Source organism: Pelobates fuscus, chromosome 3 (assembly GCF_036172605.1).
Source record: "Pelobates fuscus isolate aPelFus1 chromosome 3, aPelFus1.pri, whole genome shotgun sequence".
NCBI classification, from domain to species: Eukaryota; Metazoa; Chordata; class Amphibia; order Anura; family Pelobatidae; genus Pelobates; species Pelobates fuscus.
The window spans coordinates 390,255,224-390,271,522 of NC_086319.1; the positions used below are offsets into that span (position 1 = coordinate 390,255,224).

The 16,299-nt window shown below is 41.8% G+C and overlaps 1 protein-coding gene across 1 annotated transcript; it reads left to right on the top strand.

Annotated features, from left to right (window-relative positions):
* Window positions 1–1,070: 1,070 nt before the first annotated feature.
* On the top strand, window positions 1,071–14,935 carry TAF6 (TATA-box binding protein associated factor 6). The gene is made up of 15 exons (XM_063449668.1): window positions 1,071–1,115; window positions 5,813–5,986; window positions 6,087–6,173; window positions 6,485–6,638; window positions 6,870–6,926; window positions 7,547–7,663; window positions 7,758–7,900; window positions 9,468–9,545; window positions 9,856–9,957; window positions 10,094–10,276; window positions 10,705–10,779; window positions 10,872–10,997; window positions 11,596–11,769; window positions 14,046–14,249; window positions 14,408–14,935. Exons 2-15 carry the CDS (start codon window positions 5,831–5,833, stop codon window positions 14,630–14,632), a joined length of 1,881 nt encoding a protein of 626 aa, XP_063305738.1. The 5' UTR covers window positions 1,071–1,115; window positions 5,813–5,830; the 3' UTR covers window positions 14,633–14,935.
* The last annotated feature ends 1,364 nt before the right edge of the window (window positions 14,936–16,299 follow it).

A 16,299-nucleotide genomic window follows, 5' to 3' on the forward strand; every position in this document is an offset into this window, starting at 1 on the left:
GCTAGGAATACAATCTTGTTTTGCCATCTAAATTGAGAAAATACATTTCTAACTTACCTTTTTTCCAGCACAAAGGCTCCCTCTTGCTTACCTGCTTACCTCTCCTCCTCCCGTGACGTCACGGAGGAGGCATGGTCCAATCCAATAGAAATAGTGACCTAACGCGCATGCATGTCAAGCACCACGTACACATTTAATCTTCTCAATAGGAAAGCTCCGTGTTCCATAGCATCCGCGTCAACTGACCGAGTTCTATAATCTGTAAAACCGGCGCTAGAGGTGGATTTAACCCTGTGATGTAAACATTGCAATTTTTCTAAAAAGTCATTGCAGTTTCTAAGCGAACAGGGACAGTACACCGAGACAGTAACGTCGTTAAATACATTGCTGACTTAGACCATTTTTCTCTATAACATACACCCATTATTTGAGCAGGGCCCTCGCAACCCTCTGCGCCCAACGCGTCTTGTTGCAAATATTTGTTACACCACTTATTGTACAGCGCTGCGGAATATGTTGGCGCCTTATAAATAATAATACAAATTAAGTTCCCTTTCAACAGACACTTTAATGAGTTACAATAAGTTAAAACCATATACACCTGCAGGGTAAAGGTCTTGGCTCTGTATCTCAGTCACTGCGCTACTTATCGCTTTATCCCACCAGTAACTCGCCTTTTGCATTACACAGTGCACTAAGAGTTAAGCCAGCTTGCTGGCACGCATGCGCAGTCTCAACAGAGAGGTCACTTGCTTTGCCCACAGCGAGGTGACGTCACGGGAGAACGTTTCAAAGCGCGCCTTTAAAATGTCTGTTGTGCGTTCCTTCTCCCAGAGCCATGCGTTCCACGGAAGGTCCTGGAAGACAGGTACTAATCCCACAACGGCAATGCACAGGATTTAAAGTAAATGGCAATCGTACAGCACGGAGAAAATGTTTCCACACTTCATTTTCTCAAAGTATTGAATCAGCTCGGTGTCAGACTTAGCTCCGGAGGCTGCTGGTTTCATGGTGTTATATCGATCTTCCAGCACAGGGAGGTCCTGGCAGGGGACATCACCGGAAGTGACCCTGTAGGCCGGAAGTGGTGCTGAGATCCAGTACAGAGAGCTGAGGTGAGTGCTGCTCATTCTATCATCGGTTTCTGTGGCAGCCACTGGGAGTAATAGGCTGAGCTGGTGGGAGTGGGAGTCCCCAGGCAGTGACATTGGAGGGATAGAGACTCCCAGGGCTCCTCTAGGCAGGCTTTAATGCTGCAGGATGTAACCTCACCTCCACTGGCAGCAGAAACTGGTAATTCCTCAATGCTGAGCTGGGGCATACCTACCAAGTGTCCCTATTTAGCTAGGACAGTCCCTATCTTATAACCCAAATTCCTAATGTCCCTCTTTTCTAGGAGCTCCATGGTTTCAGTGTGTCTTAACCGAGCTCCACAGCAATAATACTCCCAGTAATGTGTCTGTGTGTATAACAGAGCTCCACAGCAATAATACTCCCAGTAATGTGTCTGAGTGTATAACAGAGCTCCGCAGCAATAATACTCCCAGTAATGTGTGTGTATAACAGAGCTCCACAGCAATAATATTCCCAGTAATGTGTCTGAGTGTATAACAGAGCTCCACAGCAATAATATTCCCAGTAATGTGTGTGTGTGTATAACAGAGCTCCACAGCAATAATACTCCCAGTGATGTGTCTGAGTGTATAACAGAGCTCCACAGCAATAATACTCCCAGTAATGTGTCTGAGTGTATAACAGAGCTCCACAGCAATAATATTCCCAGTAATGTGTGTGTGTGTATAACAGAGCTCCACAGCAATAATACTCCCAGTGATGTGTCTGAGTGTATAACAGAGCTCCACAGCAATAATACTCCCAGTAATGTGTCTGAGTGTATAACAGAGCTCCACAGCAATAATACTCCCAGTAATGTGTCTGAGTGTATAACAGAGCTCCACAGCTATAATATTCCCAGTAATGTGTCTGTGTGTATAACAGAGCTCCACAGCTATAATACTCCCAGTAATGTGTCTGAGTGTATAACAGAGCTCCACAGCAATAATACTCCCAGTGATGTGTCTGAGTGTATAACAGAGCTTCACAGCAATAATACTCCCAGTAATGTGTCTGAGTGTATAACAGAGCTCCACAGCAATAATACTCCCAGTAATGTGTCTGAGCGTATAACAGAGCCCCACAGCAATAATACTCACAGTAATGTGTCTGAGTGTATAACAGAGCTCCACAATTTTATAGTATAGGAAAAAATAACCAAATTGTAAATTATGAACTGTATGGCTACATCAAATGTTTTTGCTCAACATATGAAGTTATTGACAATACACACTCTTGTGAAAAACACAGTAGTTCAAAGTAATTCGCTAAAGTCTGTATATCCTGGATTACCAAATTAAACCTAAATATATGGCGTATTCTGTCTGTCTTTTCAGCCTCTGAATTACCTTGAATGTATTCTGAATTGCAACTTGTGTTTTTTTTTATATACTGCAATAATTACCTTGTAGGGTTAAGTCCTCCTCTAGTGGCTGTCTATCAGACAGCCACTAGAGGGACTTCTGGGTTCTTAAAACACGAAAAGTGTTTTATATGACGCTGGATGTCTTCATGCCATGCACGAGGACCTCCAGCATAGCCGAAATCCACATAGGAAAGCATTGAATAATGCTTTCCTATGGGGAGGTCTAATGCGGCCAGATCCTGACCCAGCGCCGAGGGACATCGGCTCTGGACTCGGGTAAGTCACAGAAGGGGTTTAAACCCCTTCAGCAACATGGGATGGAGGGTGGGAAACAGGCACTGCAGGATTCTGCAGTGCCAGGAAAACGGATATGTTTTCTTGGCACTGGAGAGTCCCTTTTACTCTCCAGTGCCACGAAAACATTTGTGGAGGACTTAACCCTACAAGGTAATTATTGCAGTTTATAAAAAGTGCAATAATTACTTGCAGGGTTAAGGGTGATGGGAGTTGGAACCCAGCCCACTCCAATGAGCAGAAGTGGTGTGGGTGTCTGGAGTGTCCCTTTAAGCGTATTTCTGTAGGTTTGTCTATCAAATGCAGAGTAATATACTTTGCCATAAATAAATCTAGCTTGTTTTATAAATAAAATATTACTCAAACTTTACAAAAGCTATTAAATGGGTGAGACCACTGGCCTGTACAATTCTTATCCATCTTTTGCAGAGATTATCTAATCATTAATTGCAGGTTACTTGTTACACTGCATAATCACAGTAAGTGTTTATGTACAAATAGCCATACAGTCATGATTCTTGCCACACATTACTGGTGTAATAGACTGGAAACAATTCCTAATAGTAAAGTATTATTGTGTGCCGTAAAATAACTTATGCTGCACTATAACATTATTTGCAAGAAAGCATCCATTATGAGTGACGTATTTCTGTTTCATCATCTGCTGTCCAAACGCTGATACTTCCAATGGACCTTCCCACAGATACATATAAAAAAAATCTGAAGTGGAATCATTAGTATTTTTATCACAAGGTGAGAGCTGTTTAAAGAGGCACTTCATGCACCACACCTACTACAGTGCCCTGGGACAGTCCCACAATAAGGAGTCATTTCAGAATGGTGTGGCACTTACATGGGACGATTTGGGGCCCCCTGTTAAGATCTTCAGTGACATTGCTAAAGTGGAAGTTTCCAATTTGCTTTAGCAATATATATATATATTGCAATATAAAGCATATATATTTGGGCATCATTCAACTGGTTAAGATTGTCAGCTGACACCCTCGCCCAAAGAGTTCCCATCATATAAGGACAGAATTGGTTACTGCTGATATGTAATTGGAATGTCTGCTTTAGCAAAATCACTGAAGACTAAAAGGACAAAGAGACACAGGTAAGTGTTACACTGTTTGAAATCATTTAAAGTGGTAATGGTGCCCATAGTCTGTATATCCAGAATTTTACTATGAAAAGCTGCAAAAACAGAGTTTAACCCCTTGGCTGCTGGAGGTGTAAAAATAATTACGTGCTGGCTAATGGCAATTCTGTGCAAATTTTCATGCACATAATGCCATTCAGCCATGCTGCAGAAACCAGAAATGCATCGCCCATCAAGTCGAGTACCCTTGGAGCCTGACAGGAACCCAGGTAAGAGGGCAAACGTTATTAAACAGTTTGCTCCATTATAGGGAACCATTACTTCTGGCCAGGGCTGCTGCAACCATAAGGCAGCACAGACGAGCGCAATGTTCAGGTGTCCATCAGGAAAGAAGCGTACAGAACTTCCCCTCCTGACAGTCACTTCTTGTAGTGTGGCCGCACAGACCATCTTCTGTATATTCTATCCAGGCTGACAGGAAGTGCTCACTGGGAGCAACAAGCAGCTTCCTGTCAGATCTGGTAGGAGATATAGAAGACCCTGAACAGCCATTAACGCGGACACACTATGTAGTGTTACGCAAACACGACAGGGGGGCGGGCATTGAGACACGCAGAAGGGCTGGGGGACGATAAAGATATATACAGAGGGGCTTGGGGACGACGACAAAGATTTATATAAAGGGGCTGGTGGGCAATGAGGCACACAGAGGTTCTGGAGGGGGCAAAGAGACATACAGAGGGTCTCAGAAGGGGAGAGACCGTGAAGTTGGGAAAGGGAGATCAAGACACAGAGGAGTTAGGGCAGGGGAAAAGACACACACAGGGGGTGGGGATGTAAGACAGACACAAAGGGCAAGAAGAGACACCCAAGGTGAAAATGTGGGATAAGATACACAAAAAAAGGGGATAAGAACCACACCACCTGCTTTTTGCAGGCGAATCAGATCTTAACATTATCTTTCCAACGGCAGCTCAGGATTAAAGGACCACTCTAGGCACCCAGACCACTTCAGCTTAATGAGGTGGTCTGGGTGCCAGGTCCCTCTAGGATTAACCCTTTTTTTTTTTTATAAACATAGCAGTTTCAGAGAAACTGCTATGTTTATACTGAGGGTCAATCCAGCCTCCAAAACCTCTAGTGGCTGTCTCATTGACAGCCGCTAGAGGCGCTTGCGTGCTTCTCACTGTGAGAGCACGCAAGCGTCCATAGGAAAGCATTGTAAATGCTTTCCTATGCGACCGGCTGAATGCGAGCGCGGCTCCTGCCGCGCATGCGCATTCAGCCGATGACGTCGCAAGGAAGAAGGAGAGGAGGAGGAAAGCTCCCCGCCCGGCGCTGGAGAAAGAGGTAAGTTTAACCCCTTCCTCCCCCCAGAGCCCGGCGGGAGGGGGTCCCTGAGGGTGGGGGCACCCTCAGGGCACTGTAGTGCCAGGAAAATGAGTGTTTTCCTGGCACTAGAGTGGTCCTTTAAGTAAATAAAATCTGAACATAAACTAAATATTTTAATACAACTAGACTAACTAAAACCTATTTTAATTATTGGGTATTTCAAACCAATCTGTAACACTTTCTGGTGCTGGCAAATACAAATGCTGTAACCAATCAAGGTGTTTTATTTGGGGGGAAGGCGGGGGTGATTCTATATAGATCACAATAAACATGCCATCAAGTGACTAGCAACTGACCAAGAATTATGTGTTCGTCAACTGCTGGCAACCCATGCCAGGTATTCATATTTTTTAAATTATTCATTTTCTTTCCCTGTCACACCTGGGTTGTATCAGTGTACTTTGTATCAGCACTGTACATTATTAGCCATAAAAGTCATCAATGCATGCCTGAGGGTGCATGGCAGACTCACCAGGTGTGACTTTCTACTTGCCACAGCTAAATTTCCAGACCTGTATTAATATTTCTTTATTCACAATTAATCTTAGGCTCTCTGTACGATCTCTATGGTCATGGCGGAGGGAAAGAAGATCGGTAATGCTCTCCTCCCCAGTGAATCCATGAAGGTAATTGCAGAGTCCATGGGAGTGTCGTCAATTTCAGAGGAGACTTGTCAGCTTCTCACACAGGAAGTCAGCTTCAGGATCAAGGAGGTTACTCAGGTCGGAAGTCACAGCCCGATGGCTCTAAGTTGTCATTTACGTAAATTTCTGTGTCCTGTCAATGCTTATTCTGTACCTTTCTTTGATTCAAACTCCTTAGGATGCTCTGAAGTTCATGCATGTTGGAAAGCGACAGAAACTCACTCCCAACGACATAGATTCTGCCCTGAAATTGAAAAACGTTGAGGTATTGATGGAGCTACACCTGGCCGACATGCCAGAAAAATAGATAGAAACGTGAAACCTAATAACAGTAATTTTAAAGGGACACATAATCTTAAACTGAAATATGAAATGATTTAAGATTATAACTGTTGCATTGATTCCAAATTGTATTTGTGGCAGGATTAGATTTTCACTGCCCTCATTTCCTTTGGCCCTTTCTAAAATATTCACTGCGAAAATTCTACATCAGTAAGGCCTTATATTGTAGCCTTCTGCAAGGCCCAGCGATATGCACATTTTTACATACATGCTTATTATTTCTTTGTTCTGTAGCCTATATATGGTTTTCACGCTAAGGAGTTTCTGCCATTTCGATACGCTAGTGGAGGTGGACGGGAACTTCATTTCTATGAAGAGAAGGAAGTTGATCTCAGTGATATCATCAGCACCCCATTACCACGTGTACCTCTCGATGTCTCTCTGAAAGGTACGATTGCCCTGCTGTGGTTTATATACTCTGAATAGGCACAAATACAGAATTATTCACTAAACTGGAGCTGTACATTTTAGACCAAACCAGTGTACACGAGAAGTTCTGTGTGAAGATAACCATACAGAAAGTTTAATTTCTCCAGTTGAGACTGAAGATTACAAATACATCTCTGAAAATGTTTGTTTAGCTTTGCTTTCCCATCACTGATGCACGTCTTTATTGCAGCTCATTGGTTAAGCATTGAAGGTGTTCAACCAGCTATACCGGAAAACCCTCCACCAGGTAAGCATTTACCTCAACCCAATTCTTTCTCATTCTCTACTTCATTTACTTATTGAAAAGACTGGGCTCGGGTGTCAAGTGCAGGAATATTTATCCGATGAAGGCCAGCAACGTTTCGACTTCTAACACAGCCTTTATTAAGCTCTTACTACCTTGGCCACACATGGACCTAATCACAACAAAGGAGATTAGAATATCACTGGCCTATGGTCCCAGAATACTTACCCAAAACCTTTCCAATAACCTTTCCATAATGCTGGAGATGTCAGGGAGTGCTGGGCAAACAGCTAATCAATTACCTGTTGTCCAGGTTGGGCAGAATTTACATTGATAATGGAGAGGTGGGGGTGGTCCCTTGATGTGGGCAAGTTTACATTAAACTATTCTTAAATTGAGGGACAGAGGCAGTCAACTCTATGTCTAGGTACTACAGTGAACTGTACGGTAAGGAACCTAAGATTATTTTGTTTTCCAAATTTCCAAACACTAGTTTTATTTTGTTTTCTTTCATTCATATGCAATATGTTTCTCTTTTGGTTTTATTTCCTCTTTAATTCCTCATTTCTATTCTGTCTTGTGTGGCTTTTATTGCTCTTAATAACATCTTCCTTGCTTTCCAGTTCCCAAGGAGCAGCAGAAGGTAGAAGCCACAGAACCCCTGAAGGTCGTGAAGCCTGGACAGGAGGAGGGTGGTATAAAGGGAAAAGGTCAAGGTGCAAACGCAGTGGAGGGCAAAGGTCAGTGTCAAAGTCTAGAGCTGCGAATGTGTGAAGGTTGTATCTGAGAGTCAGACTGAACATTCATTTGTGGGTTTTTGTTTTATTATACCAGGAAAGGATAAAAAGTCCAACATTCTGGAAGGAGCACCACTGAAACTGAAGCCTCGCAGCATCCACGAGTTATCTGTGGAACAGCAGCTGTATTATAAGGAAATTACGGAAGCTTGTGTTGGGTCCTGTGAAGCGAAAAGAGCGGTACGATTCTATATGATTCAACTAAGAAAAAAGCCCTTTAGTCGTCAATTGTATACTAATAGGACAGTACAGGGGATAACCCTACGTAAAGACTGCAAACAGAGAAAGGGGACTGTCACTAAATAGCGAGAGATATCGAGAAAATGAATATACTTTAATAAATTGAGATAAAAACACACACACCAAAGACTAACAAAGTAGCTATGTACTACTGCCTCAATAATGGATAATTGGGGCAGGCGAGATGACTATGACTACAATTGCTGGGTGTGCATAAACGGAAAGACAGTGAACAATCAAAAAGGACACACATATATATAAAAACATGAGCTGATATCACCCTTAGGAATACACCTGTGTGAAGGAGTGTGTGTGTATAGAACAGGGTCCCAATGGGTATATAGTATGATATAGCTCAACAAACAGCACGTTGCTTATATGAGAAGAGTATGTTAATGGTCTAAACAATTCCCATAGTAAACATAGCTTGTATGGCTAGTATGTGCCTTGGTGAGCACTTCGCTGGAATAGCGATAAAGTTGTACAGTAGCTAGTATCAATGGCTGCAAGGGCTAACAACCTCCTAGGTAATTTCCCTGTGTAGCAATAACGTGCAACAGGGACCCCAATGGATATGCAGGAGGGTAGAGCCAAAAAATTAATAATGATAAGTAAGCAGCTAATGTTAGGTATACAAGACTTGGTATAGTCACACTGGTTGTCAGGCTATCAACCCCCTAGGGAATACCACAGCGTATGTACAGAGTACAACAGGGTCCCAATAAGTATGCAGGGGGGTATAGTCAAAGTAAGCACTATAGTGGCAATGCTGTACAATAGTTAGTGGCTAGCTGTAATAGCAAACCTGTACATTGGTTAGCAGTAATCCTGAACTGTGCCTTCATGGGCACCTAGTATAAGGAAAGATATATATATATATATATATATATATATATATATATATATATATATATATATATATATATATATATATATGTTAATCCATTGCTAATAAGTGCCCTGAGCTGTGCCTTCAAGGGCACCTGGCAGTGAAGTAATTAGCCCACTAACGTGCTAAGATAAAGTATACAGGCTTTTGCCCTAATCTGTGCCTTCGTGGGCACCTAGCAATGAGGGTAATCAGCTCACTAACGTGCTAAAATAAAGTTTCCAAGCAAATATATACCCATTGGGACCCTGTTCTATACACACACTCCTTCACACAGGTGTATTCCTAAGGGTGATATCAGCTCATGTTTTTATATATATGTGTGTCCTTTTTGATTGTTCACTGTCTTTCCGTTTATGCACACCCAGCAATTGTAGTCATAGTCATCTCGCCTGCCCCAATTATCCATTATTGAGGCAGTAGTACATAGCTACTTTGTTAGTCTTTGGTGTGTGTGTTTTTATCTCAATTTATTAAAGTATATTCATTTTCTTGATATCTCTCGCTATTTAGGGACAGTCCCCTTTCTCTTTTTTTGTTTATATGATTCAACTTGCTTATCTATACGTTCCTATAGTGCCACTCTTTTTTTACTTTTCATTCTTCTTGTTTTTATAGGAAGCATTGCAGAGCATCGCAACTGACCCTGGCTTGTACCAAATGCTGCCACGATTTAGCACGTTTATATCTGAAGGGGTAAATAGCAAGAAACGTTTATGGGATACAAATCTTATTATTGTGTCTAAATTAATTAGAACGAATGCACATCTGATTTCCATGTTTGTTTATATTTCCTTATATACACCTTATAATCATGCCTTCATATTAGTGTAGGCTTCTCCAGAGCATCCCATTTCACAAATGCTTAGCTGTATCACAATGACTAAAGGAATCCTACCACCCTCATTAAATTAACAAGGAAGAGTGTTTTCCATGATAGTCATTGTCTGTATGTAGTGGTAAGTCTGTACGTCCATTACTCATGTCTCTCCTCGTCTTCTATCAGGTGCGTGTAAATGTTGTCCAGAATAACTTGGCTCTTCTCATTTATCTCATGCGGATGGTGAAAGCTCTGATGGACAACCCCACCCTCTACTTGGAGAAATACGTAAGTTTTGAACCTTATCACTTGGCCCATCAAAAGTGTAGCCTCCACACATGGTTCTTTCTGACTCCTGGTCATAAAAAAATACTTTCTAGTTTACATCAGTTTAATGTTTTTGATCTTGATATTACTTTTCCAGCTGCATGAGCTAATTCCAGCGGTCATGACTTGTATTGTGAGTCGACAGCTGTGCCTTCGCCCAGACGTGGACAATCACTGGGCCTTGAGGGACTTTGCAGCGCGACTAATAGCACAGATTTGTAAAAACTTCAGCACCACCACTAACAACATCCAGTCCAGGATAACCAAGACATTCACTAAGGTAAGCTCCGGCAGTTTAGAGATGCACAGAATACTACAGTGAAATCACAAATAGCCTCGTATTAAACTAAACGACAAAATCGAAAACGAAAAGATGTTGGACTCCGTTTTCAGTGAGGGATGGTCTACTTATATATACAGCTGCATATTAACCCTGACCAAAGATATCCATACACCAAAACTACTTGCTAAGCTAAACTTGTTTTGATGCCTATAGTGTCCCTTTAACTTGCAACATTTAGACTGAGACTACAGCGATATTGGAGAATTGTTCCAAATCCACAATTTTTGCCTGTATTTTGCTAATCAGATTTCATTACAAATAAGGCCACCAGCACCTAGTAGAGTCCTTTTTTTCATTGTTTTCAGAGCCACTAGATTACTATAACATAATACTTTGAAGTTCTGCCTGACACTATTCTTTCTTAGAGCTGGGTAGATGACCGCACTCCTTGGACCACGCGTTATGGATCCATTGCAGGCCTCGCTGAGCTTGGACCAGATGTAAGTTTTCTGTCATTATATTCCCCGAATTATAATGGAGGTGAGACTATCTCCTGACGATGTTATAATGAAGATGCTTCTTTCTACATCAGGTAGTGAAAACGCTGATTGTGCCGCGGTTGTTATTGGAAGGAGAGCGACTCCGTGCAGTGTTGGAGGGACCGGTGATATCCAACATTGATAAGATTGGAGCGGACCACGTTCAAAGCTTGCTGCTGGTAATGTATGGGTTCTGTTTCTATGATGAGTAACTTGTGGAGACTGCATCTTGTATGGCACTTTTGACACTATTTATTGTATAGCTTACTGATATAATAGCTTATATGCTGTTTTCTTAAATGAATATCGTGGAGAAATGCTAAGGAATTGAAAATGTACCCAAAATGGCCAAAAATCTCCAGCTCTGCTTTTGTTGACTTAAAATTGTACAATTTCCTTAGATGTTCTCCACTGTCTTCCGGTCTAACTAATATTAATTCTGTGCAAAAAGTAACATCTGTTGTCGGGTCATAGGCATTCTCCCCTTGCAGGGTGCAGCTCATCTCCCTTTACAGTTGTATGTGGCTTTTTTTTTTTTTTCTTCTAATAATCCCATCCCTCTAATTCCCCCTCCCCCCACCCCCCACCCCCCCCCCCACTACCTCCCAAATAATTGTGCCTCTGTGTGTATAGTAGCATTTATTGTGTCATTTCCATTATATGTAGCTTTTATGTATGTGTGCAGTATAATTCATTGTAGTAGAAGACGTAGTGGTATTATTTTCCTGTATTTTTTTGTAGTATGGTCAATGTTATTTTTTTCCTCCCTTCTCACAGAAACACTGTGCCCCTGTTCTGGTGAAACTTCGCACCCCTCCAGATTCTCCAGAGACATATCGCACAGATTATGGGTTCCTGGGGCCCACTCTCTGCACTCATGTGATGAAAGCAAGAGCTCAGAGTGCATTCCAGGGGCCACAGGTTAATAGGACCACACTGACTGTCACACAGGTAAGCTGGATGTGTTCTGGTCCTCATCGAAGGGCGTGATAGTTTAATAGAGTCAAACTGATTGTCTCACACTTAACAGATGCATTTCGCAAATACAAAGTTCAAAAATGTTGCTTACGTTGTCCTGTGCAGCTCAGTAGGGCTTGCTAATGGTAGTGAGTGCCATCTAGGGATAGCCTAAGGGAATGCATTTCTGTCTGCAGTGGGGACAAATTGATAGTGTGAATAGGATGTCTTTCACTCACTGTAAAAGCTGCCCCAATCTCCTTAATCAATATACTGGAATCTAACATTTGTAACTTAAAGGAACAATATAGGGTCAGGGGCACAAACCTGTATTCCTGACCCTATAGTGTTAAACCCACCATTTAGGTGCCTTTCCTCCCCTTAAAAGGAATGAAAACTCACCTTATTTCCAGCGCGGCTCTGCCCTGATCCGCTTCCTTGATGACATCATTAAAATTGCAGATTTTGAGCCAATCCAATGCTTTCCCATAGGGGGCAGGGCAAAATACAGTTTTGGCAATCAGCACTTCTTCATAGAGATTTATATATTTATTTATTTATAAAATATTTTACCAGGATGGATACATTGAGATTTCTCCTGTTTTCAAGTATTGGGTCTTAGTCCACAATACATTGCATTGAATCAATGCATCTTTATGAGGAAAATGCAGAATCCCCATCAGAGGAGTGGCCACTTGGCGGTGTACCGATCTGAGGAGTGGCCACTTGGCGGTGTACCCATCTGAGGAGTGGCCACTTGGCGGTGTACCCATCTGAGGAGTGGCCACTTGGCGGTGTACCCATCTGAGGAGTGGCCACTTGGCGGTGTACCCATCTGAGGAGTGGCCACTTGGCGGTGTACCCATCTGAGGAGTGGCCACTTGGCGATGTACCCATCTGAGGAGTGGCCACTTGGCGGTGTATCCATCTGAGGAGTGGCCACTTGGCGGTGTCCCAAGGGGCAATGTAAACACTGCCTTTTCTCTGAAAGGGAAAGGATGTGTGCATGAAAATGCCTGAAGGCAATGATTATACTCACCAGAACAACTACATCAACCTGTAGTTGTTGTGGTGACTATAGTGTCCCTTTAAGGCACAAGTGATTAGGGATAATGAGGTGTCCTAAATAGCAGAATATTGTTCTGAGAGTACCAGATGCAATGTAAGGGAATAGCCAGATTAAACCAGGCAAGGAAGAGGTGCAATAGAGTAAAATGGAACCTTTGGTTGGTTATTTAAATGCTAATATGGGGAGAAAGAGGTTGGTTACAGAATTATTTCTTCAAGTGTGGAGTTCTCTGAAAGCCAGTGATTGCAGATCTTTTATGATTTTGCGTATTCCTTCTGGCAGTAGGCAGTATATGTCACCACTAGAGAATCCTTCTCTCTGTACAATCACAAACTGATTTTTTTTTTTTTTTTATAAATTATGCGTATTTAGTTGTCTTTTTATTTGAATGAGTCACACAGTGTGTTGTTTATCATGGTCTTTGCAATCTTAACAAATCCCATGGTGTCCGTCATGATGTTATCTGGTATAAGTAAATATAGGTCAAAAATCCAAATGCAATATTTCCAAACTAAAATGGAGAGATTCTTTGAGTTCACAAAAATAAACTATTAAATGTAAATCTGTACTCCGGGCTCGAGCTGAACACGAATTCTGAGCTATTACTGATCAGGTTTATGTATTTTGCAGGGAATATGCCATGTCTTAGAGGTTATTTAGAAACTCTTAGGTTTGCCTTGACGTGGCAGGTGGGCTTACATCTAATGGCCATAGGAGTTACTGAATAACCTTTATCTATTTAAAAAGGGATTTAGGATAGTGCGCAGGTAACTCTTTTTTTCTCTCTGGTTTATATTGGGAATGATGTATACTATGGTCATTGCTGCCGCCCAGGAGTAGGGGGAGTTTGAGTGAAGGACTTATTTTTTGTGAAAATGCTATGACTTGCCTGTTTGTCTAATACAAAACAAGAAATCATTAATTTTCATAAAAGCAGAAACAATATAGACTTATATCAGGACAAATCAGTTTACTTTTACATACTTTTCTTTGACTGCAAAACCAATAATATGTGGCAAAATGTCTCAGTTTTACATGCAGATGAAGATTATTATGTATGGTTTAAGAGTGTATTGTATGTGCATGTTACGTATTTGTGCAGTAAATGATTAAGTAACAAAGACACTGCCGTTTGATCAAATGTTTTTTTTGTTTTTATTCTCCTTCTATTCTTCTTTCTATTTTGTCCTCCACACATCAGCCTCGGCCCACAATTACCCTTTCCCAGCCTTCTTCAGGTGCCATTACTCCCTCAACTCGCCCCTCGGGTATCATAAAGGTGCCCGGCTCCCTGACTCTGCCAGTCCAGACCTTGGTGAGCGCTCGTCCAGCAACGCCAACACAGCCTTCCCCTCCACCTACAAAATACATTGTGGTTTCATCAGCTGGAAGTACTGGGACCCAGGTAATGCTTGTGCCTCTCTATGCTTTTTATTTTTATTTTCTGCCCATACTGTCAGGTTTTGCTCTCTCAAACCATAATTTGCTATCTAGCCTTTATAAATCCGAGCTCATGCTGTGTATATACACAATGCCTTTCACCTCCTTATTTTATTCCTATAGGTGTTCACCCCATCCAGCGGTTCTGCTACCTCTGCTTCCTGCCCCCCAGGAGTTCAACCAATTGTGAAGCTTGTTTCAGGAGGTCAGAGTTCTGGTGTGGGTAGCACTGCAGCAGGAGGAACAGCCGGCATGCAGAAATATATTGTCGTTTCACTACCACCTGCTGGAGAAAGCAAGACACCGCAGCCATCTCCCCCGCCGACTACAGAGAGCTCTTGTTTATGACAGATAGCCTTATAGTTTGTGTGTCTCTGCGTGTAGCCCTAGGGTTTGTTCAGCTCTGTTGTATGTGTGTGTTTATCCCTGGGTTGTGTATGTCTGTGGATGTAGGCCTTGGTTGTCTGAGTGTGTGTGTGTGTGTGTTTGTGTACAGATGTATGGCTGAGCTGCGTGATTGTGTGTACTGTGCCTCCATGTGTGCAAGGGATATGGATGTAGACTGCAAAACTGTGTGTTTCTACTCTTGCAGTACATGTTTATTTTGTGTAAAGAAAAATCCTTTTGCTAATAAATAACAAATAACATTTTAACTTTTGTTTTATTGTTAAAGTATTTTATGTGATTTATCAGCTAGCTTTTACCGTATATGGGAGATAATACGTTATCAGATTTATGTCTCAGAACTGATATCCTGCCTCTCTGTGTAGTGTCAGGTTATTTACTTAACCACATCTTGTAATGAACTCCAAAACCAAATGGCAAAATGTGAGCATTAACATGTCAGCTGTGATTGCATTGGAGTTGGAAAATCCAAATTGACTATTTTAACCAACACTTTGCCGTTCCGTTTTCAGTTCACTGCAGTTTGCTATTTAATTCCCAGTGTATAACGCTGTATTTGTATATTAAAAGTGGTGCCGGTATTTGTACAAGTTAAAGCGCGGGGGCAGAAGGGACCAGTTATAAGTTCTGAGAATGGGATCATTGGATTTTAACATCTTATAATACAGTGTTCTTATTAAAATTGGTGCTTCGATGTGTGACAATATCCACTCCCTTTCTTATTTACCTGCATTTATACACCTTATTCACCTGAAATATGGTTCGATCATTCTGCCAGGCAACTAAATGTTTTGCTCTCTACTTGCAACTCAAAGGTGGGGATTAGTATTGGGTTTGAGGTTACCTTGGTAAACAGACATGTGGATTCATTTTGGACGAATCCAGAAACATTCCGAAAACCGTTACAATTATTCATATAGCCCTGTCATATTCCGCATCACTGTACAATAGGTAAACAAAACAGATACTGAATTCTAGCAAATCATGATTTACATACTGGAACAATAGGTGAAACAAGCATGAATGAATAGATCTAAAAATGTTCGGGTCCATTCGATTTTTCATACAGATGGCAAATTAGGACTTGCGTATTAAACAGCAAAATTAAGATTTTTTTTTTTTTCCCCACTTCTAATTTAGACCTTTCAGTTGTATAGTAGATAGTGCCCTAATTTGGTATCTTTTAAAGGGACACTATAGTCACCAGAACAACTAAGCTTATTATATTTGTTCTGGTGAGTATAATCATACCCTTCCGGCTGTTTGCAGTAAACCGTCTTTTAACTCCACTGGCCACTCCTCAGATGGCTGCTAGAGTTGCCTCCTGGGACAGTGTTGCACACTGTGCAGCACTGCCATTCTGTGTCTCCACCCTCTGCATGCAGACACTGAACTTTCCTCATAGAGATTCGTTGATTTAATATATCTCTATGAGGAGATGCTGATTGTCCAGGTCTGTGTTTGACTTGTGCTGGCTCTGCCCCTGATCTGCCTCCTTGTCAGTCTACGCCAATCTTATGCGGAAGCACTGTGATTAGCTCAGACCACCACCTCTGATGATGTCAGCAGGCCGGTTAGAGGCAGCAGCTGCAGACTTGAATAAAAGTACA